This window comes from Melopsittacus undulatus, chromosome 8 (genome assembly GCF_012275295.1).
Source record: "Melopsittacus undulatus isolate bMelUnd1 chromosome 8, bMelUnd1.mat.Z, whole genome shotgun sequence".
NCBI classification, from domain to species: Eukaryota; Metazoa; Chordata; class Aves; order Psittaciformes; family Psittaculidae; genus Melopsittacus; species Melopsittacus undulatus.
In genome coordinates, this window is record NC_047534.1 from 33,450,399 (window position 1) to 33,477,711 (window position 27,313).

The window sequence follows — 27,313 nt, forward strand, 5'->3', positions numbered from 1 at the left end:
ATTTAAAGTACAGCAGTTAAAATCTTATATGAACTCAGAGATGTCAAGTCTTGCATTATGCATACCAGTACCCTCTGTGGGTTAACAGCAAGGCCCTTTCAGCTTCATTAAGATGCTTCAATTATATCTCAAGAACATTCAGATATCCTAAAAGAATCAGACTTCATAAACTCAGGCTCTAAAACAGGTAAATAAGCAACCTTTAGATTTTACTTCCCCAGGAAAATCGAAAGGAACTCTTTAGAACCAGGTTTAATTAAATCCATACTGTAGGGGAAGGAAAACACCAGCAAGTAAGTTCCTTCACTTACCACCACTACCCAAGATAACATTTTGATAGAGCTCCTGGAACTATATTTTAGTAGTGACTTATGCCTTCAGGTGAGTGGCTAGCCTAGAATTTCAAGCTGTCATTATATTTATCAAGGTACTGAGAGCTCCTCTGCTGGGAAGCAATCTCATCCAAACACCTTAATGATTAATTTCCTCAGCATCACTCTACTTCCATCAAGGATTTAAAGCCATGCTGCCCTTGTTTATAGAGTTTCCAGTCTCCTGAGATACGCAAAATGGGACAAAGTAAAACTAAAGAGCCACAATGCAAGTTTTACCTGAATATTAACATCTGCCCCATTATTCACTAGTAGTTCAAGACACAGTGCTCCATGAGTAGAGGCAGCAGCGAAATGCAAGGGAGTGAATCCATTATTATTAGGCTGATTTACATTAGCACCGTAGTCAATCAGCTCATTAACAACAGAATCCTGACCATTGTAACAGGCAATGTGAAGTGCAGTATTTCCATAGATGTTCATTTCATCAATCTGAAATGAGACAAAGAGACATAGTTAAAATTACAGACATAGCTAACCATTTTACAAACACATCACACACTGCAAATGGAAACAGCTGTCGGCTTGACCTGTCACAGGGCATATGTCTCACCAGCAAATTTCATTGACAAAAATATACTCCCAAAGAGATTAATTTGGAATGCTTCACCTTTACAATTATTAACTTTTTATCCTACTGGCCATTTCTAAAAGCCAGTATGAAGCTTACACTGATAGCAGGGCTATGTAATGACAGTGATGATGACAAAAGCTGGAAAGCCTTCACATGTAAGTAGGATAAATAAAAAGCTCACAATCTTTATTAAGAAGTAATTAAAACACTGACTATAGAATTTCTGTGAACAGAATCAGGCTTAAGAACTCTTTTTTACAGATTTCTTTTGGGAAGGGAATGAAGATGTCTGCGTTAAGGGAAGGTGAAACTGCACAGACATTTACACTTCAATAAGAAACCACTTTCGGTAACTCAGCATTATAAAAATGTAATTAAGATTATATTACTTCTTGATGACTGGCTTTGTATTCAACTGCTGTTCTGTAAAATAGGACAAGACAGATTGTACAAAAGATCCAGCAGTGACGTGAATACCCTTCCACAAAATAAGGCTTCTCAAAGATCACATCCCCAGTGGCGCAGAATGTGGAAGTTAAAGGTAGCTATGAGCATAGTACTGGTAATAACAGGAAACACCTATTCCCCTTCAACTGCACAGTGTAGAGCCTGTGAACATGGACTTCTGACATATTTTTGGCAGTTGAAAATACCATGGCAAATGTGATGGCTTTATCTGACATCTCTGATTAACCAGTGCAGGCTCTCTGGTCATCTCACTGCTGCTTCGAACCACTGACTTGACAATATTACACTAAAAGAAGTCTGTGCTCTGAAAAAAAGTTATTTTCCAGAGTTAAAGCAATCTTTTCCTTCCCTCTGTCAGCTGCAGAGGAAATACAGGTCCTAAACTTAAACAGCCTGAACTGCTGTTTAGCGAAGTTCGCAGTGTATATGTTGAGAACAACCATTCATCATATCAAGAGGAACACTGAGCCAAGGGAAATTTCATTATTCCATCTTCCTCTACAGGAACAGCATGTATTTCCTGATTTCTTCAGCAAGGTGGCCTGGAATTTACTGTCCATATCAGACACTTTATTCCAGAATGTTTCCTGGCTCTTGCACTAATAAACCACATGAAGCACAAGGTGGTACAGAGAATGGGAACAATTTTCTTTAGAAGATCTGCCAATAACTGCAGCAGTTCTAATAAAGAAGAAAATAATACCTCAAATATGGAGCAATATGGAAGCACATTACCACATACCTCTACCCCCAGGTTAAGGAGGTGTTTCACAATGTTAATCTGCCCATTGGATGCAGCTGCATGAAGTGGGGTGTAACCCTTCTTGTCTTTACAAGTCACTTCTGCACCATGATTAATCAGTAAGGCAACAACTTCCAGGTGACCTTCAAAAGATGAAAGATAGTTATCAATGAATATATCATCCCACAGCATCACTTCTCCCAGATTACTTCTTTCTTGTTAATGCATTGCCCATTTTGCTGCTGTTTCACAATGCTGTAAGTTTTATAAGGGGAAAAAAAGCATTTTTATAAGGGGGAAAAGCCACAGTTTTATAACAGGAAAAAAAAGCATTTTCATAGATGTTCCTAATCCTTGTCAAGAAATCCATGCATTCACCATCACCAGATGTGTCAAATTTCTCCTTCCTGCATTAGTTTTCCAGTCATTAAAAGAACAAAACCACACCTCTTTTCTATTTATTTCTCTAAAAATAACAGTTTGAAGTTTATTCTCCCTGTTAAGAGAAAGAACAGTGAGCACAGGAGCATGACAATACAAAACAGCATCCTGTTGATGTCATCTGCAAACATAACTTCTAACACTTGTTGGTTTTCATTAGCAATACAGAATAACTGTAATAAATGGTAAAAATGAAGGCATCTTTTCTAGCACCACTGAGGAGACAAATAGCTAAATTTCAAGGGAGTGCAGCATTTGATCCAAAGCCTACCAATACAAACACAAGATTTTCTACTGAATCCACTGATCTTTGGATCAGGTTTTTGACTTTTCAAAACTGTATCATTAACAAAAAACTGTGCAAAAAATCCTGACTACAGGTCTAAATATGTTTGAATCTAAACTCGTAGTCTGTACATACATACTCAGTTTGCAAGCTAAAATAACTGCAGTAGCCTCATTATCACAGAAATTGAGAGCTGACAGCCAGATCAATGTGACGTCTGTCTTCTGGAGTGAAATGCCTACCGCTGACTTAGGACTTCCCTATAGAATGTAGGGGAAGACCTAAACACCTCAAAATGGAACTTATAACCCACCAGTATCTCCAGCTTCCTCTTCCTGAAGGCCTCAAACCAAGTGGCCTGCTTTCCATGATAGTGCCCTAACCACCAATATTAAATCAAGGCTAAATGAGGAACAGTCCTTACTGCATCACATTGAAGCAAAGCTGTCTTAGAATTAAAAATCTATTATAGCAAGCAGCACATAAAGTTGTGCACCATCTGAGTTGTACAGCACTTTCCTGACAGGCAATTCTGGTCATGTGCAGGACCCAGGAAACCTTATAGACAAAGTCTGAGGTGCCCAAAGACATTTAAGCATTCAAGAAACTACATGAGGATAAGATGCTTGAGTCTCATTATCTAAATTCTGTCCAAATTACACCACAGACTCCTAAATAACATTGCTAATTTAGGCCTTAAATGTTATCTAAATATTTGGAAAAGTACACTATGCATTACTGAAAATAATGAAGAGCAAAAGAGATGTGGAACTGCACAGCGCATGTAAGTCCTTTTGCCTCTACAGAGTGAAGTTCAAAGCTCGCTAGTTCAAAAGCCAAATCACATTCATTGGCAAGAGACCCTCCATCTGTCTGTGTACATCAAAAAAATGCATAATACGCTTTCCCCACAGTTTGAAATCTCCTATTGTCTCACTTCCAAAAGTGCTAAGATTAACATCAAGATTAGACAGGTCAGATGAAAGAGTTGCTGGCTGAGGGCACACAGCACCTCACCAATTATTATCTGGAATACACTGCTTGGCCAACAAAAGCTCTTGGACAAGTGTGACTGTTATCACAGGCAATCTTGTTCTGGTATTTTTGAATTATAATGCCCCACTGTAATAAAGTCTCCTTTAACTTGAAAGAAATGATACAGTCAATTGATTTAATTAAGGAAAATTTGGTAACGTCATTGATGTTTTGAATAGATGGATCAGTTGTTCTCGTCCCTTCTGGAATAAAAGACAACAATTTGTTCCTAACAGGAAGAAAGCCTATGAAGCACTTCCTAACAATATCATAACTTGGCTACTTATAAACATAGATAAACAGCAAAATTTATGATTGCATTTATCTGTATTTTCTATAAAGTCATTTTTAGCAAAAACTGAAACAAATACAACAAATATATTTTTTCAAGCCCAAAATGTCTCAGGCTGGAATTAGAGTCAGGATCAAAAGCTCAAAATGAAAAAAGCAACACAAAAAGAGCCACAATTAATCATGTTAGAAAAGAAATCACAGCCAAGTCCTCCCCAGCTGTAAAACCATAAATGGACAGTGTGTATTTAGACCAGCTGAACCCTTCCCTCTTCAGGGTAAATATAACACTCACTTTCCATGGCCAGGTCTGCTATTGTGCATTTTAAAACGTGTTGTTGATTTGTGAACAGGAAATTAAAAAGAAGGAGCAACACTGCAAGCCTTACCCATGTATGCTGCCCAGTGAAGAGCTCTTCTATCCTTTTTGTCAAAAGCATTGATGTTTGCTCCCTTGGCTAAGAGCAAGTTCACCATCTAGAAGTAACAACAAGTAAACCAACCCTGTAGATCAACAGTTTATAACAAATAATTCCAGCAATAAAGTCGGGATCACAAAATCCTGCATCTGAATTATTAATCTGTGAATTACACAAATACTGTTCAAAGCTGAGTACATTAATGAGAGGGACTGGTGATGGTCACAAGTAAGCCAGACAAGTTCTGTGTCCAGAGAGGGGGCTGAGAGCATGCAGGGTGCTGCTACACCAGTGTGCTTCAAATTCAGCTTGGCAAACAACCTGTAAGCAAAGCAGGCCTGGAAGAGAAACACTGCTCCTAAAACCAATTTAAGTGGTTATCTTGTGGATTAGGACAAGATTCCTCCAGATGATGAGGTGACAAACCCTAAAATCTGCATGATCTTTCAACAACGAATTCCTATTTCTTGGCATGCCCTGGTGATTTTTATTAAATTCCCATGTGCCATGGTGGTGTGGAAAGGCACCAGGCTGCTGCATATGACACTGGCCTTTAAGACAGCATTGCTAGAAGGTGAAATGCTGCTTTCCCCATTGCCAATCATCCAACGTTAAACATAAGAAAAGTCGGGGGGGGAAGAAGGGAATCGAATGGAAAACACATTCAACAAATGTCTTTTTCAGCAAACATTCTAAAATAATGAATTACAGATCTAGGTGATTATATTCCTCTTGTGCACTGCTTTGCCACAGAGATAGGCTAATAACAGCATACATTCAGCTAACATTTATGATATACTCTATCCAAAAGCTCAGGAGCTCTAGATTATGATGGTTAGACTCAAACTTTACTATCTCTTTCCTACAGTGCAGTATTTCAAAGGCCAAATACCATCATAATTCTTTAGGAACTACCATTCCTCTTCCTTTTTTAGTTACAATACAACTGATCAACTTTTGTTGACAGAAGCCTACTGGTCAAGTCTAAGAGTTTTTATTCCGTATCTAGATCTTCAGGTGTGGAACTGACATACGGGATCCTTGCACCTGGACCTAAAGACATTAGCAAAACCCTTTACACAGGGGCTTCATTTACAAAATTTGGGGTTTTTCATGTAGAAACAATAATTAGGCTGGAAGGCTTTCCTTGTATAAGATAAGTAGAAAAACCAGAAGCACAATTTTTAGAAGACTAATTAGAAAAGCAGACCAACTGGAGCTCAGGTAGCTGAACACTTCTTCAGTATGAAATGAATCCACTGGCTTTCCCTTGTTGTTCTATCACTCATGTTCATCGGCAGTCAAGCTCAAAACAGCCAAGGACACACCTGAGTAACCGGTCTGTGGCACAGCCAGCTCTGCAAGTCTACATACACACCTCATTTGAGTGCTGGCTCTGCACATGTACTTTCCAGGCACTGGCTCATTTTGGCAGGTAGGAAACCTGTCACACAGTTTGGATAGCAGTTGAATGACAGGATCAGGGATATGGGGCTCAGTCTAGACCCAGTCACAGCAGGTCAACTGTTTGAACTGGGAAATCAACTGATCAATTATGCTCTCAAACAACTCACCTCAATGTGGCCATTCAGCGCCGCATGGTGCAGTGCTGTCCGCCCACCTCGGTCAGAGACGTTGACGCTGCTCAGCATGGGGATGATGACCTCCGCACACTTCACTGCCTTGTTTGCAGCCGCCACATGCAATGGTGTCTGCCAGTTCTTGTCCCGAGCATTGACGTCAGCAGAGTGCTTAATCAATACTTGCACTGCTTCCTGCAATGGCAACACAGTTATACCCATGCTTTCTACAAGGGCATGTAGTGACAGGACAAGGAGCAATGGTTTAAAACTGAAAGAGGGGAGATTAAGATCAGACATTAGGAAGAAATCCTTTACTATGAGGGTGGTGACACAATGAAAGAGGTTGCCCAGAGATGTTGCAGATGCCCCATCCCTGACAGTGTTCAAGGCCAGACTGGACAAGGCCTGGAGCAACCTGTTCTAGTGGAAGGTGTCCCCGGCCATGGCACAGGGTTGGAACTGGATGAGCTTTAAGGTCCCTTCCAGCCCAAACCATTCTACAAGTCTATTGCAAAGCAGTTTGAATAAATACACGAAACATCTTCTCAGTATCTCAATCATAGTACCTACGCATATCATTTATGCATATCAGACATGCCCAGGAGGAGGGAAAAAGAACATTTACCAAAACAACCTTCCAAGCTAGTGAAATAGTATTATTGATTCAAATGGCAGAGTGCACATCACCTCTGCTCTCATTTAAAGCAGTACCCTCATAATCAAACTTTCCCAACTTGGTTTTCAGATGTACAAAACTGCCTATGCAGAGAGCTCAGTCTGTTCAGTTGGTTAACCTTCAGTACCTCCACCGTCATAATCACGCTCTCACTGAAGAAATAAATGTACTTATTTGAACTCACTGTCACAGAGACTGTTTACAAAATAAAAAGCACAGGATTTTGGACAGTAAAATCACAGCAAATTGATGTAAGTTTTATTTATAAACAGGAAAAAAGAGAAAATAAAACAGAATATGTGAAAACAAGATTTTAGCTCTGCAAAAACATGAGAATCACAGGCAAGGGTATATGCTGGTGTCCCCAAGTTAGCATTAGCATTCTTTCACTCCCTAAGGGCTATGTACAGGCCAAGGGTCTTCACTGCAACATCCATTCTGTCAGCCTGAGACCAAGAAACATCTTTTAAAGTTAATTTTTGGTTTAAAAGTGAATATTTCCCAGTGAGAAAATGTCCTGTTTTCTCTTGAGAGGCTGTCTCACTGGAGAACTCACAATTAGTTCTTTTCTGCTTCTATTCATGCCTCCACCATTGAGCAAGTCAGATGGAAAAACAAGGCTCTCTCTAAACTACATTTTGTTTCTTCCTTTTTCCCCCACAAACAGAATACAAAGAACCACTGGGACACGGTAGCATTCAAGTAGCCTTGTCTGCTAATTACTACTCACAGCTGGTAAGTTGTGATGAAGCAGGGGAGAGCCTTAGTCCTACATAGTACCTTATTCTTTTGCCATAAATTGAAAAGCTTTCTGGAAAGCCCAGCCAAAATCTTAATGAATGACAAACACATACAGTGTGTTTATACAGCACTTTAGTATCCTGAATGGCCCAGGAGAGTGCCTGCAGGCTGTAACAGCAGTACATCCATTACTAGGAGTTTTAGCTCTTTATCCTCAACCGATCTCAGCAATTTCATTTTCTACAGCCATCTCTCAAACTGTCCTCTTAACAGATTTGTTCAGTTAGCAACACTGCATCTCCTACACCACCAATAATGATTTATCACTGTTGATATCTCAATAGGATTTTGTGTTTTAATTACAGGTCTACTGTTCTAAAAGTCATGTAAATGTAATTCACTGGAGACCTGCTCAGCTGGGACATGAAGTCAGCAGGAAAATTCATGCACTTTGGCTCTTAATGCAGGAAATCTAACAAACAAGTTAAAGGAGAATTTTTAGAACTAAACAGTAAGGAGTAGAAAGTATAAGCTAAAAATATTTGGACTTAAAAAAACCCAGCAACCATTTACACATTTTTGTTTACTTCTACATATCCTCTGCTCCACCAGATTTGGGATCCAAATGTTAAAGTGCTTATAGAGAAGTCTAAAATTTATTGCTTGTGAGAGCATGAGTGATCCCTTTTTATTAACATATCTAAAAGTGCATGAGGTCCACAGCTATGAAGTAAGCCTCCAACAGCTATCCCGACTTATCAGTGCAATCTCTTCAAAGCATGTAAGGCTGAAAGCTGCTACATCCATTAACAATAGTACACAGACACACCTGAGGGCTGCTGATTTGTAAATAAACATTGGAAATACTTAAAGCCGACTTGAAAACTCATTAAGTCTTAAGTAAAAATAGGCTCATGCTTTTAATAAACCTATAAAAAAGTGCAAAGAGACAACATCTGAATCCTTTCTAGTAAGAAAGCTTTTATCGATAATAAAACTTAAAGCTTGTAGGTGACCATTCTAAAAGCAACTGTGCTCACAGGCACTTCAAAAACAACACTGAGCGCTACTAGTCAACTTCTGGATTATGAATTCCTCTTCTACTATCAATGTGAACTATAACTTCACCTACTGCTATTGACTACTATCACTATCAGTTTCACCCTATTATACTGAAGCTGCACATTTGTTAGTTTGTGTAGTAAAGTAAAAGCAGCACTGAAAGCCCCTGCAATGCTGAGTCTTGCTTCAAAGTTATTACCAAAAGTAGCAATCATCATACAAATAATAAGGAAAAAAGACCAGGAGAAGAAAGCTATGTGTGTTTATAAAATACACAGCAGACCATGAAAAGGCATCAACGGCTGGTGCCTTACCCTGCTGCTCCCCTGTTGTACCTGTGTACTCTGAGGTACAGAACTATTGGCACAATGAAAGGCAGTTTCTCATTGTGCAATTGGCCTTCAGCTGACAAAGAGTTAAAGATGAGAATAAACCCACAGAAAGACATACATTTTCTGTTACAGCTGTCACTGACAATGAAAATCACGCACTCTGACACATCCAGAAAAAGAAACCAACCACAGTGCAATTCCTGCATCAGGAAGATTGTGGCTGTGTTTTAAGGTTTGAGTCTGACCTTTGTTTTCCAACATGGCTTTTTGTATTTTGCCTCATTACAGCATTCATACTCTATCAGATATTCCTTTCAGAGGGTTTCAGTGGATGCCAGCAGCTGGGAAGCTCAGCCAGCAGCCAAACAATGCCCGAGTTCAGAAGCGAGCCCAGGATCCCTGCCTCCAGGCTTGGCAAGCGTGGGGACTGTTACAGAGGTGATTCGAGTCCATCAATCTCTGGAAGATAGCCACCCTCTGTCTCTTTTACAACTCCTCCCCTCGTCCCCAGCAACCAATTTGGTCTGCAGTTGGGCTCACTGTTAGCTAAGTAAGTATTAGAAGGATAAAAGTACACAGGGAGGTCCAAAATGGAAAGCCAAGAATAATGGTGCAGTTGAGAACAGTTATGCCTGAACTGCATTCCTGATACCTACTGCTGTTCCTTTTTGAGATAACAATGGAAGAAGTACAACATGATGCCAAAAGACTTCTAGTTGTTAAGCAGAAGAAATATGGGCTAACCCTTCTTTATGCATGAATCAAATGCATTAACAGAAAACCTAATGGATGCCTGGAAATGCAATTAACTAAAGCAAACTATGTGGTAATATGTGTTGGATCACATACATATCCACTCCCTCCTGGCACACGCATAGCATGCACATCCATCTGGATTTATTCCTCTACTTCACCACTTAAAGATGATGTAGCCCCTGCAGACTTGTCCTGGTTTGAGCAGTGGCAGTCATTTTTTCTCCTTCTTGGTAGCTGGTGCAGTGCTGTGTTTTGACTTTCAGGCTGAGAACAGTTGCTGATAGCAAGTATGTTTTGAGTTACTGCTCAAATGTTTGGTTTGTTCAAGGCCTTTTTCTGAGCTCATGCTCTGCCAGGGAGGAGGGGAGGCCGGGAGGAAGGAGAGACAGGACACCTGACCCAGGCTAGCCAATGAGGTATTCCATACCATAGGATGTCATACCCAGGATGTAACCGGGAGAGACCCGGAAGGGCTGGAGCTCCGGGGGGATGGAGGAGGTATCGGTTGGTGCTCAGTCGGGCAGGGTGGGGTGAGTTATGGGTCGGTGGCTGGTGAGGTGTTGTATTCTCTTCACTTGTTATTGGCTTTATCATTATTATTTGTAGTAGTAGTTGCAGTAGTGATTTGTGGTATGCCTTAGCTATTAAACTGTGCTTTTATCTCAATCCGTGGGGGCTACATTCTTTGGATTCTCCTTCCTAACTCTCCAGTAGTCGGGGGAGCAAGGGGGGGAGTGAGTGAATGAACTGTGCGGATTTGGTTTTAAACCACGACAAGACTCTATCCCATTTCTGTCCTGGTCACCCACTCCAGCTGACAGCTGCTCAGTATGACTTGCTATGGTAATGTAAAGCATTCCACAAGGTGAAAGTCAACCACATTTAGGCTTAAAAGCAGCTATAACTAAATGTAAAAGCTGGCCTCCAGCTGCAATGCTAAAGGCCCTGCACACTGCAAATGCTTCCCTGAGTGTGTCACCGTGCTACTTACTAGAGCTCTCAATGGTTTGTTTTTACCCCCAGCACGGAGTTTATGTGCAAAAGCAGGGTAACCAAATCTTACTCACTTCACTTCTTGAAGCAACTGCCCGGTGGAGAGGAGTCAGCCACATATTGTCCTTGGCATTAACACGAGCACCTGCAAGTAAACAGCAGAGGTTACATCCATGTTTTGGGTGCGACACCAAAAGCCTTGCCCAACTGTTTCCTAGTAACAAGAGCTGAGCTGTTTGTGGTACTCTCAGCACTCCCCATGATTCTCCTGGCACCCCTGTTCACTTTGGAAAGCGTTTCCAGATCCTGCATAGATAGGAGTTGAAGTGTGATTCAGAAAGAAAAGAATTGGATAGGTCAGACTATTATCAGGAACAGCTTTGTTTACAGGACACAAAAGAAGCAAGATTAGTTGCAGGAGATTACATATGTATGTATGTACATGTATCTCTATGCATATGCACTTTTTACATCAACTGATAGTTGGGGAGAAAAAATAAAGCAACCTTTTGAGCACTGCTGCTGTCTGCAGACAGAATGAAGGGAACAACAGTCTCTTGTTTCCAGATCAACCAGGCAAACCACTGATAGATATAACTGCTTCCCTGCTTCACAAATCTTGCTGGGGTTGAGAAAACAGGACCAGGAAATGCTCAGGTTGAGGAGGAAACTGGGCACTTACTCCCTCAGCTTCTGCCTGTGTTATTCAGCAAACATCAGAAGATGATGAAGGATGCTACCCATTCGCCTTCTGTGTGGTTCAGTGCTAATGTGCACACTGACAAAGACAGGATGGGGGTGGTTTGCCAGGAAAAAGGATAAAGGAAGAATATTTAATAACTACAGTAATCCTGGCTGGCTGCAGACAAAACCAAAAAGATGCTGCACATTTGTGTGATAAGGCAGATTTCTGTAAAAGAAATATTAAAGCTGTTCACTGATGTGATACCCCAGAAAGGAAATCTTGTAAACAGGACTAGAGAAGCTGATTTTAAAAAGAGCTCAACCTGCAAACGTTGTATCTCTCTGGTCTGCAGATAGCAGTACTAGTCTGAGAAGACTAGCACATGCAGGAAACATTTAGAAAAGCATCAGTACATAGTGAGGATGAGTATCTGCACTTCATGAACAAAGGGAGTCTTGAGCTTCATTTTGCACAACTTAAGTGCATACAAAAGCCTGTAATTAATAAATCGCACTCTCTGAACCACAAATACTTTCCAAGAGCTGTTTCTCAGGAATATTAAGGGGCTTGCCTGTGAATCACGGTGGTTACTGGGAATTGTGCTAGACATCCAGAGAAGAAACAAGTTCTTTCGTATTTCCACAAGTTGGGATATAATTTTTTGGCTGCAAGGAAAAGAAAGTCACTTTCCTAATTACTGCAACAATTAGAGGCAATCCTCTGAACTCACCTCAGAACCTGGTACCTGGTGGTACAACCTGCCCTCTGGAAAAACACCCTTTAAAAAATACAAGTTTCAAAGAGTTTTCTATGAATCTGCCCAGGCAAAGAAGCTGTTAGCTTATTTTGTCTTTATGAGAAGGACATTATGGTCAATGCACATTAGTATCCTGCCCTTTGCCTACGCTGCCTGAGGCTCTAGAGGCATTGGAAGGCAATAACCTTCACCATCAGGAAGCTGACAGGACACCAAAGCTGATTTGGCCTGGTAGATGTCTTAGGGATGCAACTTGTATGGATTAATTCCTAATGATTGCCAGCAAATACCTCTTTTCAGGTTTAGAAATTTACTTTGTATTTGCCTTGGGGTTTTGCCTTATGTTCTTAACTAAGGTTTCTTTTGGTTTATTTCTACCCATTCACCAACTCCTACAAGCAGATGGTTGCAAATCAGAAAGGTTTATGTGTGGAGTAGCAAAGCGTGACAAACATCATTCCTCAGTATTCCACATCTCCAACAGCACTGGTAAGCATGAAGATGATTAGAAAGCCCAGGGAAGTGTCTCCATCAACATCTATTCATGTTTTTCACTGATCCACTTACCCTTTGTGAAGGTGAAATATTTGCCAAGAAAAGAGCTATAAAACATTAAAAGCAAGATAATACCAGTGTAAATAAAATAATACACAGCATGCTGTCAGCCTTTTCTTCCTCACCTGTCTTCCGCATCCCTTTACCTCTCTGTGCTTTGGGGCTCTTCATGTGACAAAGTGAAATTGCTCCCACATCTTTGATTCAATGCATTGGTTGAATACATTTGTGATTTCTGTTTTTAACGAGCTGAACAACTCAGCTGTTACAGAAGCTGCTGCTGTCCATTTACTGAGGTGCCCATCTGCTGAAGAGACATTGTAAAAATGCCAAAATGCAGCTTTTTGGTTCCCAGCAGTTCCTTGCAGACAACGGTTAATGACAGTGAAAAACCTTCACCAGCACTGATGCAGTCCTTCAGGGACAGAAAATATCTGCCATGTTAAAGGAGGCACCCGGGGAGCAATGCTCATGTGTTCAGAAGTGTTCTCTACACTTCACGAACTTGAGTGCCCTTCCTATGACAAGCCAGGGGACAGCTCTTTGAAAGCACTGAATAACAACAGGAATCCAACTCTAAGTCCTCAAACATGCTAAAACACCTAAAATGAGCTGTGTCCAAAAATCAGAAGCTTCAATCTTCAAATCCATCTCACAACATTTCCCCAAAGTCACCCAGCAATTCAGTGTCCCTCTCTTCACTCTAGACCGAGTACTTTAAGCATGTTTCAACACACTTCCTACAATATTCCATGAATTAATCTGTGTATTTATAAGGACAAAGAGGGCTGATAACACACTCAAATTGGTGTATATGTTATCCTTCATAGCATAATCTTCCTTGGAAAGATAAGCTGCTTTAAAGATTTCCTTTAACATCCTTCCAGGTAGCACAGCACCCACCCACCCCATAAAATATCCAGTTAGGAAGAAATCAATCCACAGTAAATCCTTTTCTCAGCCCCATCTTCTACACTCTGCCCTTGGGAGAGCTCGTACCCTTGGGACTGAAGGAAGGGCTTAGCTGTTGGATTTGCTCTGTGAGGCTGAAGGAGACACCATAACATATAATGTTACAGATAAGATCAACAGAGCGGAAACTTTCTGTAATCCACTTTTCTCTAATATGGCTGTTTTGTAATCTTTGCCATCCTTCACTCTCCAACTTTTCTGCCAAAAGAGGAAATAAATCTGAAATTGCCTCTGTTCTTCTGAGATCCAAAATAAACAACCTGATGTTGGCTTTCAGGAATAAAGTTAGCATCTCTTTATCCCGACCAAAGTACAATTTTCCATCCAGGACATCTGCCAAAGCCACAGGTCTAATAAATCTAGATTCTACAGCCTAAATCTCCTTGGTGAGGAACAAGAGGTAAGGAATTGAGCTCAAACATTATGTCCTTGGGCACCAGCTGAAAGCCCAGGAGGGGTAAAGGCACCAACACAAATGAGAATGGAACTTGTATCTGCCCTGACAGTTCTTGTACATCCATGACTGTGTCATCACACAGAGCTTCACTTTTGCAAGTTGGTTGCCCTCACCTTTCTCCTTGACAAAAAGGAGGTGAAGGAGAAGTACTCAAAGCTTCCTCCTTTCATGCATCCTGGAAAAACAAACCACACAGCACAACTGCCCAGTTTGAACCACATGATTATGGATCAGACCTTTGAGGTGGTGAAAATCTACCTAGCTCTGACATTTAATGGGCTGAGGTGATTCATACCAGTGATCTGACACTCTCTTCTATCAATCCCAAACAGAATCAATTTCACTACCTAGAAAATCATTTCTGGTCTGTCTTCAACCACCTGGGAAGAACTTTTATTCATTAGACACTACATTTATTTGTGCTGCTATCCGTTCATGGGCCACAAATCTCAGAATGTGCATATTTCATTTAATTTCTCTCCTGAGCCCTGTACAAAATGCAATGGATTGCCACTCCTCCTAACTTCTCATGCTGAGAATATTATTGACTCCAACAGCAAGCATTTATGTGCTTTCTCTCTGTGAAAACAAAGTTTTCTACTTATGTAACTAGATTTTATGATCAGGTTAATCCCTTTTGATACCCTTTTACTAATACAGCATACTGAATGAAGAGGTGAAGCAAACAGAAGTTGTCTTTGGAGCCTAGCTCATAGAGAGATCACAATAACAAAGAGGTGTTTATAATAACTCATAAATCTGCTCCTCCAAACCTCAGAAACCTCCAAACCTGCTCTTGGATACAAGTACTCACACTCATCATGAGTAATGATACTTCAGAGATTAAAGGACAATGAATAGGTAGAATATGCAACACAAGATTAATTTTGACTCAAGCTGAGCTAGTTGTTGAAGATCCAGACTGAACACCAGCACAGTTCCATTGACAAAGTCCAATTTTTAAGAGCCCACATTGTAAGTTTTTCACACTCACCTTGACACATAAAATGCCCCCCAAGATACATCCTCTGCATTTTAACCATTGGTAACCAGACAAACCCTATAGTCTGTGGATGACACTTTGTCAGTGAGATGCTGGAGCTAAGTGTCCTAGAAGAACACTCACTCCCTCGTTAGGAATGTGAACGAAACCAAGAATGTTCACCATGATATGATTTATGCTATTGGGATTCAATGAAGAAGTGGGCAGAACGGCTTCACCTTTTTCTTTATGTGGATATTGTATGTGCTGAAATTTGCAACACCTGAAAAAAGACACTGTTGCTGCAATCTTCTCACACCACTGTGGAACAACCGTGCACGACAAACAACAGACACACACTGCAAGAACACATACCCAGATTAAGTTTATTAACTCTTACCTACCAGTGAAGAACATCAGGTTTGCATTTAGCATACTGAAAACTCACCCAAGCATTACCTGTTCATTTAAATCACTCTGCTGACACCAGAGTTACAGCAGAAAAATCTGATATGTGATGTCTGTCCAATTAGTTACCCTCATTAAGCACTCAGACAACTCAAAACACCCCCAAAAATGTACAGAGAAAATGCATAGCTACAGCAAACTGAATTCTCATTTTCTGCCTTCTCCATGTGTGCATAGGCTGATAACCCAAAGAAATACCCATGTGTGGTTTGCATGTGCCCATTAACAGCTGCTCGACCTTGGAAATTGGCTGGTGCTCTAAGCAGGGATTGGATCAGGTAACCTCTAAAAACCCCTTACAGCCTGAATTTCATTCTAGGACTGGAGGCTGGAAATGAGCAGGTGCCTCAAATCACCAGACTGACAGTTCTGAAATAACTTTCTAAATAAAAAAGGAGAAAGAAAAGCAATATTTGGAGAACCAGTCTGATAATTTGTGAAACCAATCACACACCAAGGCTGCTGTCAAGGGGTGAGATATTTGTACCATAAGGTTCCTTTCAATCCCACATTCTAAAACCCCTATAACTTTAGCCTTACAGTTCTCCAGTGTAGAAAAAACCTGCAAGCACATCCAGGACTTTGCCATGACCTGTGTTTACTCCTTGAGAGGTGTCTGCTTTATGCTTTGTTCTGACATATTTTGATCATGTTTTCTGTCACTACAACACTCTGGGAACACTGTTTGATTTTTTTGTTTAGATACCTCCTACTGCACAGTTTCTATTCTCCAAATCAGTTTCCCATCTCTTAGACCCACATTTCTAATATAAATACCACTTACAATTCATTCAAATTCATTCATAACTTTTTTGCTGTTATTCCATTATAATTTTTGCTTCAGAGAATTCGAATTCTTGGCTTGTATTCCAGGACGTGAGCCTGCATTTCAAATGCGTACTTCAACAAGCCACAAATACTGTCAGTTTGAATGTTTAGAAGTTTTAAGAACCTAGTTGCTTTCTTGATGAATTCCCCTCAGTCATGGTGCGTGTTTTATAACTCTATCACCACATCTAAAGATATTTTCTAAGCCTGCAACAACTGCAACCAGAAGCAGACACTGGACAAAGCTCACTTGTGTGCCTTGTTTGGTCTTCCTTGCAGCTTTGTGATTAGCTACTTTACCAGTTAGTAACAGTGAGGGGTACTACCTTACCTGACAAAATGAGAAGCTCGATGATGTCTGCATCTCCCAGGAATGATGCAACGTGAAGGGGAGTTCGTTTCTCGGCATCCTACAAAACCATAGATTGTACAGTTATAAAACATGATAAATAACTACAAACGTTAGTGCTAAAGAGCAATGGATGTGTAGATCGCGGTTATTTTTCTGTGTGTATTTGTGTTTATAATTAGAAATGCAACCTCAACTAGTGCAAGAACAAACTTCATGGTCTGAACAACACATTTCCTCCCAATAAAACCTGACTTTTTTCTATCACTTGGTTCCACCAGACCTGTCAGAGACCTCATCTTTACTCTGATACCCCAATTAGAGGTAGACAAAATCAAATCTAAAATGAGGAAAGACATCATCCTTGGGTCTCTTTTGGAAACTTTTTCCACTGTAAGTATTGCAGTGACATAATTCAGATGCTTTTGGACATCAGACTTTGCAATGCAGTTTGCACTAGCAATATAACACAGGACTCATCAGAAGGACATCTCTGGAGAATGGTTTGAATCACATGTAAGGACAAGATGCAATCCCCTTAGGTCTACAAAGGTTCTCGTACCAAGCTGTCTACAGCAGCCCAAAACGGAACACAAATAAAGAAAATATTACCGGTCAGATCTGTGTCTTTAAACTTAAAATTGTTAATAATCGTATATACACCTTCTGAAATACACCTACTTTTATTCTGTAATTTTCAGCCTTAGGGAGTCACATGTTCACAATTTTCTACCTTCAAGAGGTGTAAATGCAGTGTTTATAGACCCAGAAAAAAAACACCTTTCTTTTACTGCTTTAGTCAGATGATTCCAGAGCACAGGCCTTTAAAAGAAACTGCTAAACACTGTAATATGGGCAACAACTACTAATACCGATAATCATGTTATTTGATCCATGTTTTCTACTGCTAAATGTATTTCTTTTCAGTTTCTCATTAATACAAAGTAAGTTCTAGGAGACTTATTGTCACGGGTTCAGCAGTAGCTCATGCTCTGCCAGGGAGGAGGAAGAGATAGGGCACCTGGTCTGGGCTAGTCGGGGAGGTATTCCATACCACAGCACATCCTGCTCGGGGAGGGGACTGGAAGCTGGCCAGGAGGGGAGGGGTTAGCTCTTCTCTTCCGGGCTGGGCTCGGAGAGGGAACTGGAAGCTGGCCAGGAGGGGAGGGGGGAGCAGGGAGCTCTCTCTTCCGGGCTGGCCTCATGGCGGCGGGTGGTATCGTATTCTCTCTCCCTGTTTGTCTCCTCTAACATTGATTTGTTATTGGTAGCAGTAGTGATTTGTGTTATACCTTGATTGCTGGACTGATTTTACCTCAATCCGTGGGAGTTGTATTCCTCTGGCTCTCCTTCCCATCCCTCTGAGAGTGGGAAGGTGAGGGAGGGGGAGGGGAAACAAAAGGGGGAACTGTGCAGATTCAGTTTAAACCACGACACTTATCAATCAAACTTCCCAAATCACAGCCTACCAGTATTAACCTGGTAACAGATTCACCACTTCCTGAAAATGATAACAGCACAGAAACCCTGCTGGTATTTAAACTCTCTCCCTGAAACATAACTCTGAGACTGTAAAATAAAATATCACTTTTAACATACCCAGGAGGTCATCAACTGCAAGCTCTTTTGGAACGCCTTCAAAATATGCTATAAATGTGGACAAATCAGTGCAGCAGAGCCAATTGTAATGTGAATGCTGAAAACTGTTTTCCAGCACTGAGAGGCACAGAGCCATTGGTCACCAGGATAAGTTACATTTAAATGTTGGATTTGTATGGTTTTTATCAACCATACATGGTGTACATAGCCCTCAAATTCTGCTGCAGTGGGTTTTGATCTTACAGATTGGGCATAGACATAAAACACTTGAAAGACAGATTACATGACACCCTGGTTGTTACAGGTCAGAGGGAAAGATGCCTTACTTCATCTTCTCACAGAATAGGCACATTAGAACAATATTAAGAGACATCCACTCAGCAGTGTCCACTCAGGAACCAAAATCATAAGCTGGATTCTCTCATCTGCTCAGCTCCTAAGACATAACCCACCATGGACTAGCTTTTATAGGCTGCATACGTGCATATGAGACCTTTCATAAATATTGCTTTATATTACATATCCTATGGCTATCCATAGGAAAAAATACACAAAGACTGATCAAACATTTGTACACAAATAGAATCAGTTTTATTTCATTTTCTTAGCTTGTTCATTTGGATGCATGAATCTGTCTCTAGCACAATGTAGTATTTGTAATAGCTATTGTACCTGTCACTGATAAATTTTGCAGCAGCTTCTTGCTACACAGCCAAGTTTGGCACCAGAACAGAGTAGTTTGAAGCTGAATGAATTTTCCATATCAAGGACCCAAAGGTGTTCAGTGCTTTACTGATTATAAGCAATGTTGTATACTAAACTGTAAATCTGATAGACATTTGATATCTGAAGGAGGAAAGGATATGAAACAGAAAAGTTAAATTTTTGTCTTCCTGTAGCAGGAATAACAGTCTGAAAAGTATCATCTGCTTTCACTTCTTAAAACTGATGCAAAATCCTATCAAATTTAGTGAGAATCCAGTCTTCAGAAAAAGTTAGGCTTAGGCACACAGCTGAACATGAGTTTAATTTCTGCAAGAGAAAAAAAAAGCCCCTGAAGTTCCTCCAGTTATCACAATGAGACACCAATAAGAATTCACCCTTACATGAACTAGCCACTGACAAAACCCAGAGTGTGGTATAGAAAACTAAAAACACATGGGAGAGCCCTGCAGGCAACGTTTTCAGTTTGGCAGGGAGAAGTCCACACAGTGCCTGCAGCTGAGCATGCAGTTGAGCAACTCAGTGGAGGAACATCTTCCAGTTCCTGTTTACTCTCTGTAGAGGGCTGACACAGAACACAGAGGAACTGGAGCCTATCTGCCCCACCACACTCCTTGCGCCCTCCTCAAAGCTATGTACCACTTCAGTCAGGTTTAAGTAACTCACTGGCTTTGCACCTGACCCATGCACTTGCACCTATCCAGTTAGACGTCCTTACGGCATGGCGGTAGTAAAAGGAGCACAAGTAGCTCAGTAACAATGTAAAGACTGAAGGCTACAAACAGAAACAGAGGAATAAAAAGAAAACTTGTCATTTCTGGGAAAGGTCTGGAAGTACCCCAAACCTGACCATATACTATCAGAGCAAGGAAAGGAGGCAGGGGGAAGAAATGATGATAGTGTGACAAATAATCAGACCTGCTTCAAGTGCAGTTCTCCAAGGAACCAAAGCTCAGTAAGAGACTGCAGTTAAGCTAAACAATGACTATGAAAACATGCTGAGATAAACACCTTCTCCCCAAAACTGTGTCAGTGACTTCTGTTAGTTCACAGAAAAGATGCTGCTGCGTTATCTGTACTCATTTGTTTTTAGGAAGCATAAAGATAAAGGAAATGAAGCATTTAACAACCAGGCAATCGCAGGCAGAAGGCCTCAGCAAGAAAAACACTCGCCACATGCTTAAAGCACTCAAGTGATCACAGGGACACTGATAAAACCTTTCAGAGGCTTGAAGTTAGGCTAGTCCATAAGTGCTTTACTGGCGCAGAGCCTTAAAGTACATGAAGAGTAGCAGAACGGGGGCTAAGATCAGTCATATCAGCATATGTAAAATAAGCAGTCATGTTAAGAAAATGGCCAACAATTTCTCCTCAGCACAGCCCGTATCTCAAAGGAGATTCTGGATTTGAACTTTTATATCAACTGCAGATGTTCAGATCAGATGTTTATTATTTACTAATTATTTACTATTAAAATATAAGAGCAACTGCTACAGAAAATAAATGTCTATATTCTGTTTTTTTCACCTGTCTGAGCAACCAGCAGGAATAGTTTGGCACAGAAGCAGTTAATACACAACCAAAACCAAGTTTCATTGGTATTAAGTGTCTGGATTTCACCCTCAAGCTGATAGCATCTGCCTGGGTGGCAGAATAAACTCAACTGTATTAGAAAGAAATGAATGGCTACAACTTCCATTGATACAAGTCTAACCAAAACATTCACAGAAACAAGCCTCCTGCTCAGTTGTTCCATTTACTGTTGTTACATCTGAGTACACCTGATATAAAAACACAAAAGGTACCATTAAAACAAGCAAACATTCAGATACAGCTTGACTTCGGGAAAGCTGCATATTGGGAACTGGTTAGGAGCTACTGCTAAAAGCAAAGAAGCAGCTACTTCTAGGGCTACTTACAACCCTTCAGAGCCAAAAACTGATGTACAAGGAGAGTCTCTGCGACTTCAGGATTTCCTCCCTCTGATTCTTTTATTAAAGCCTGTAATTCACAAAGCAAATCAAATGCTTAAGTATGAGCACCAGCTGGGAGGTGAAAGTCAAGCTGCATAACTTATGCTTGGTGCTCTTTCTTCAGCTATTACCAAGCACAGAAAGTCCCATTTGAAAACCCAGATCCCTGTTCCAGCACCTCTCACCCCCACAGTCTTCAGTTTAACCCCAGAAACAAAGATTTTTCTGGACTAAGTCTTTAATTACCAAGTGGCCATGAGGTGGAAGAGGCAAATACTTTGAGATACTTATAGAGACAAGAAAAATCATCTTCCTTCTCCCCTTCCATCCAACACTTTCCTTCCTCACGTCAGCCTCCTCATTTCCTTCCTACTGCCAGCCTCATGCTAACAGTAGTCATCATGACAGAAAAAGATAACTTTTAAAATCAATTACTCATCCTAGATTGAGACTATAGAAACTGTTATCCTAATTAATGGAAATGTTTTAATGATGGTAGGAGCGAGTTTCCAATGTAAGGCTCAAAAGAGAGACTTAAATAACCCCTCCATTTTATAAGCACAATATTGACTTGGGGAGGTGATGATGTGGGAGCATGTATCACTTGAGCTGATGGGAAAAGAAGATTCAGAAAGTCCAGCTATTTCAGGTTGACGTTGCTGCCTTTAAAGAAAATAACACAGCAACAACCAACTCTGCCATAAGCTTTTAATGGAGACATCCTTGACTGTCCCCAGTGTTTTAAGGACACTGATAAACACGAGTCACCAGCAAGATATATCTGACTTAGCACCCACTAATACACTAGCATGCTGTACAGAGTAACTCATAATACTTCAGACTCCCAGTAAACTCCAGCAGAATCTTCTTCACAGTTCAAACATCTTCCTTATAAAATATAAAAAACCTACCTTTTCTGAGAGAAAAAAATACTCTCAACAGAAGTCATGCTGGCTACCTTACAAACATGGATGCAATTTCAATTTCCTTTCATAACGGAGAATAACTGTTCACAGTTTCTGTCTTTAGAAGGAAATTTCTCTGTTACTTCCCTCTCAAATTAATGGCACACCAAACAGTGGGCTAAGTGCCCACTGGAAACACAGCTATCACCTAGCACCAAACTGTCAAACTGTGTCAAAGCAGAAGCCTTCCAAAGTTCTTGACTAAATCCTCCAGAAGACTTTCCAGCACAGCAAAACTACATCTAGAAGAGGAGCATCTACTTCCAGGATAATTTTATTCTCCTGCAAGACTCCACAGTGCCAGAAAGAAAACTGTCATTCCCTGGATGAGAGAAGAGACAGGGCTCTGGTTCCCAAGATTACTGAAATACCATATCAAGGTCCCTCATGTCCAACATGTCACTCCAGAGTGAACGACAAGCTGGTTTTTACATTAGCCATCCCAAGCACGCAAAGCCTTTCAGACTCACAATTCTACATGTGTGCACAATTGTACCCTCAAGCACTCAGACCACATGAAACAGCATGCTTAGCAATATCACAGAAATACATATAACTTGTGTGTGTGAAGACCTGGATAAACACCTGGCTTTGCAGCTCTGCATGAATGGAAACAAGCCAAATTCAGCTAAACCGTCACCTTCTCCTAACCTATCTCATTCTGGTGGAAGTGGGTGGGGGACAATGTGCACAAGCAGCTCTTGGCACCAACAAGCAGTGAGAAGCTGCAGCTGGCAGAGCATCAAGCAAAGCAGCTATGAGGATCAAGCCCAGAAGGCCGTGTCAGCAACCATGCCCCAACTGTAGAAACAGAAGCAAGTAAGTTTTAGGAAAGCAGATGTTGCTTCAACAGTCTCGTTGTGCAGTGAGTGGGTATACTTTTTACTTACCAAAAAAACCTATTAATGCATGGAAGATATTCTGGGGACATCGAAGTTTTGCATGTATTTCATTTCTTAGGGTTCTGTCCAAGAGCAAATGTAGGATTAGGGGATAAAAAGTAAAAAGAGAGAGAAACAAATGTCTGGTTTGGCTTGCAAATACCACATTTGTTATGGGGAAGAATGCTGGAAGGGGGTTTTGCCTTTTTTTGTTTGACTTTGAATATTTTGAAAAGTAACTAAACCAGAAGACCGAGACGAAAATAGAAATTTTACAGGAAGGGTTTTGGTTTAGTAGAAAATTGTGACATGGTCTGGATGGCCCAACCCAACATCCCAACTGCCCCAGGAGAACAGGCTGCTAAACACTGCCCACAGGCAGACCACATTTCCCACGGAAGTAGTGCATATGCAGTCCTCAGTGGCAAGGAATCACTTATTGCCAGCCAAGTATAACACTGTCCATGCCCCCACGGTGCAAAAGTAGCATCATTTTCCCCCAAAGCATAGCTAGGGATTAGGGAGGCAGTGAACTAAACCCAGACTTCTAAGCCAAACAGCTACAGCTTTCACTTGGTTGACAAATAGAAGCTACAATCATAGCAGCATTCAGAATGTAGCCATTTCAATCAACATACACTTCCTGGCTAGGAAAGATGCTAATGACTTTACCAGATCACAAAAAAAAAAAAACCCAAACCAAGTAACCTTCTACACTTCTGATTTGCTCCAAACTCTTTCCTCTGAGATTGATTTTCTCTTAGGAAGTATGCATATACATCCCTAATTTTGCATCGTTCCTCCATGTGTCTTTTATTTCTGCCTTCCAAATAACCTCTCTTTGCAGATTCCAAAACCCCATGTCTAAAACTTCGGAAATCTGGGAAGCTTGCTGCAGAAATGGAGTTTTATTTCATTTCCCCATCTTACCTCTATGAGAACTATTCCAGTCTTAATGCAGCTAACCAAAACGACCAACAAAGGACAAATCACTGCCAAACAGTTTCAGAGTTTCCTCTCACGTGAGAACCAAGCACTAAAGAAACACTAACATGGAAGTAATTAAAAACACCCTTAAAATAGTAATGTAAGCACATGGTGTAAATTGCCAGCTCACAGCACAAGGTGGGGGGGGAGTGGGGAATGCTGTCTTTTGGTCTGTCTTTACTGACATTTTAAGCATGTGACACTTGTCTGCAATCACTGTCCAGACACACACAAAACCTTCAGGATTTTTGCTGACTGGTATTTTTCTAATTACTCCAAAGAACAGCTTTGTTTGTTGCTCCTGACAAAGCAGCTGTTGAGGAAAAGCCTTCTTGGATGGACTTTCAGCATCTCAAACAGCACTCTGGGCAAAACCATCCCAGTTCAATGACTATTTCTATTAAGTACTCATCTGCAAAACACATATTCTTCATTCAGTATCACACCTGACAGTTGAGAGCATCTCCCTAGCAACCATCACTACCACACTTGCAGCCAGAGGATATAAAAACATTTGAGAAGCTGCAACAACCTTCTACAGGAGATGCTATTTTGAAAAAAACAAAGTGAAATACAGACGAAATCTTAGGACTGTCATGTTCATCTAGGTTAGGGGTTTTGCTTGGATGGCTTTGGTTTTTTCCTTTGGCTTTTTGAGACCATTGGTGAAAACAAATATGGAAGAAACTCAAGAGAGATGATGCTTTAAAAAAGCATTTTTAGGAACTTCTTTGAAGAAAGCAGCCAGTTACGGATAATCAAAGAGAAAGCTTAATATCAAGGTCATGCTTGATCAGATTCTCAATTTAAAACAGCAACTCTTCCCTTCCACTTGACAGCAAATGGAGTGGAGCTCCAGCTAACCAGATCTTCTCCAGTTCCTTTCTGCAGCTTTGAACCAGATGGTTGCACCCCACTGCCTGCAAAAGCTGCAGCACCAAGACTACACCAGACAAACTGCTGGGGTTAACTATGAATAAACTGATGGCTTTATGTCAGAAAAAGATGTGAAAAAAGGAAGGTTGATTCAAAAGTCCAGGAAACACCTGGAAATCATCGTTCTGCTTTGCTTTATATTCTTACCACTTTCAGAGCCCACAGATGGTAGTCAGGACTGGCAAAGATAATTTCTAACAATAAGGATTTAAGTTAAAATCAAAGGTGGGGGGCAGGGGAGAGCCCAACCTTATGCACAAAGCCCAAGTGAAGGGGTTTTTTTGCACTGCCAGACAGCTAACCACTACTTGTTTACAGCTGCTTACCATTGCTCTGGCTAGAATAAGTCAATCTGCAGAACAGTAATTCCTTTGTGGGCAAATCATGGCCAAGATACTGCTTCCTTACTCTCACTGCTGAGACTTTCAAGCTTTATTTCAACTATTGTCAAATGCTGAATAGCAGCTCCTGATCTGCAAAGACTCTTCATAAAAGGAAACTCTACAGAGAGTAAAACCATGCAGCTTTCAGCTGTTTTCATTCATTTTCTCAATAAGAGAGAAAACAATGTCCCCGCCTGACCTGCAGATTTGGAATAGTTACCATACACTAAGAAAATTTAAAGTCACCTGCCAGAGATAATTATATTTCAAGAGAACTGATAAGGATTCCAGTGAATCCCCACATCTCGAACTTCCAAATCTTTCCTGTTCTGCTACATGTTAATTACTGAGAACATGATTAATACTGCCATTGCAACAGTTCATAAGCATGGTGATCACATATCACAAGCATCACATATCACAAGCCAAGTCACATACCAAGGCGTTGACATCCTCGGTTTTGTAGATCAACATCCGTATCTCTTCTGGATCACCGCTGAAAATTGCTTGGACCAGTGGCGGCTGGGAAAACAAAACAGAAGAAGCAGCATTACAGGTTTGTTTTCTGTTTAAAAAGAGCATATTATCCCTGCTAACATTTACTAATGCTGCTCACAAACATTGTATGACCCCAGTAACACATCACCAAGAGTATCTCACCAGCAAGAACTATCAGTTTGCTTGAGGATAAGCGGAAATCATGAGTATGTTTGTACATATAATGAGTGTGTATGTGCAGAAACAGGGACCCCCATTAGAATGGCAACTTTAGTCAACAACACGCAATTAGCCCAGATGTTCTCCTTGGCATGTAAGGGGAAAACTAATTGCATCAGATATCGCTGCATGCTTGCTGTTGGCACAGATTAATGGTCATGCAATACACATTTAGAAACAGAACATTATGCAGATAATGAATTTCTGGGTAATTACTAAACATCTTGTATCTTTTTACTGAATAAATATGCAACGAGCACAGTTAATTTTAACCACCCAAGAAGCGAAATAATTATCTTATTGTTTCAAGTCTGTTATTATGCTATTATGAATCGGAAAGCATAAATAAATAATCAGGCATACGGGAGAAACAATATGCCAGGCTCATTCCTCTGGCAGTGCTGGCATCACTGCCCGTCAGCGGGAGGGAGCACTGCATATGCTCAGCTGCTGTTACATGACCAGAGCTAGCAATTTCAAGTCCTTCTACCTACGTTTGCTCTGGACAAATATCTAAGTTATTAATTGAGCTGGCAGAACCTAACCTAGTGAATTACAAGAACTTGCTTGCTGGAAACTTGGAAAAGACGGGGACAAATTACAAAGATCCCTATCCTCTGAAGCACATAGTTGAAATAGGCGGTGGCCCTATTTCCACTGTCACCTGTCCTAAAAGCTTGCTGCTCACCTCCACGTTGCCTTGTGGTCCCTACCAGCAACAAAGAGTTTGTGGTGCTGTGTAATCACCAGAGTCTAAAATAACTCTGCAAAATGGAAGCATGCAGGACTACTTCAGCACATAAACCCACAACAGCTCCTAAGACTGCAGAATTTAACTAACTCATAAAAAGGTTATCTCAAAATTCATAAACAAGCTGGAAGAACAGAGAAAATACCATTTTCACCCAATCTTTTCACTGCAAAATTCATCATATTCAAGTGTGGAAAATACATTTCTAAGTTGATGGTGTCTATTTTAAGACATATTAATCCCTTATGCCCTTGAGAAAGATTCACACTGGAATTTCATTCTTGCCACTCCTCTGCTGGAAGAAGGACTAAAGCAGCATCTTTTATCACAACTGTCTGCAGTCCTTTGTATTGTAGTTGATGTTTGGAAAAGAAAGAAAACAAATTGCATTTCACTTGAACCATTTAGCATGCTTCCTTCCCAGCCAGTGTCAGAACAGCCACAGGGTATTCCCCACAAGACAAAGCAAACACCAGACCTCAAAGTCTGTTCCCTTCTTCCTCATCTGCCAAGCTCAAATCAGAATTCAGCTAACAGTGAGATGGATTCATTTC

At 40.7% G+C, this 27,313-nt stretch overlaps 1 protein-coding gene across 9 annotated transcripts in view; it reads right to left on the bottom strand.

The window, feature by feature from the left end:
• The window catches only part of ANKRD44 (ankyrin repeat domain 44), a 136,726-nt gene that overhangs the window by 49,770 nt on the left and 59,643 nt on the right, over positions 1–27,313 (bottom strand). For all 9 annotated transcript variants that reach the window (XR_004549888.1, XM_034065089.1, XM_034065086.1 and 6 more), the window contains exons 2-8: positions 25,730–25,813; positions 16,827–16,905; positions 10,866–10,936; positions 6,223–6,423; positions 4,619–4,706; positions 2,177–2,319; positions 612–824 (exon numbers count right to left, since the gene is read on the bottom strand). Coding sequence is in view for 8 of the 9 variants with exons in the window: in XM_034065089.1 (XP_033920980.1) it covers positions 612–824; positions 2,177–2,319; positions 4,619–4,706; positions 6,223–6,423; positions 10,866–10,936; positions 16,827–16,905; positions 25,730–25,813 (879 nt within the window). In the remaining variant the exon portion in view is untranslated. The remainder of the gene's footprint in view (positions 1–611; positions 825–2,176; positions 2,320–4,618; positions 4,707–6,222; positions 6,424–10,865; positions 10,937–16,826; positions 16,906–25,729; positions 25,814–27,313) is intronic.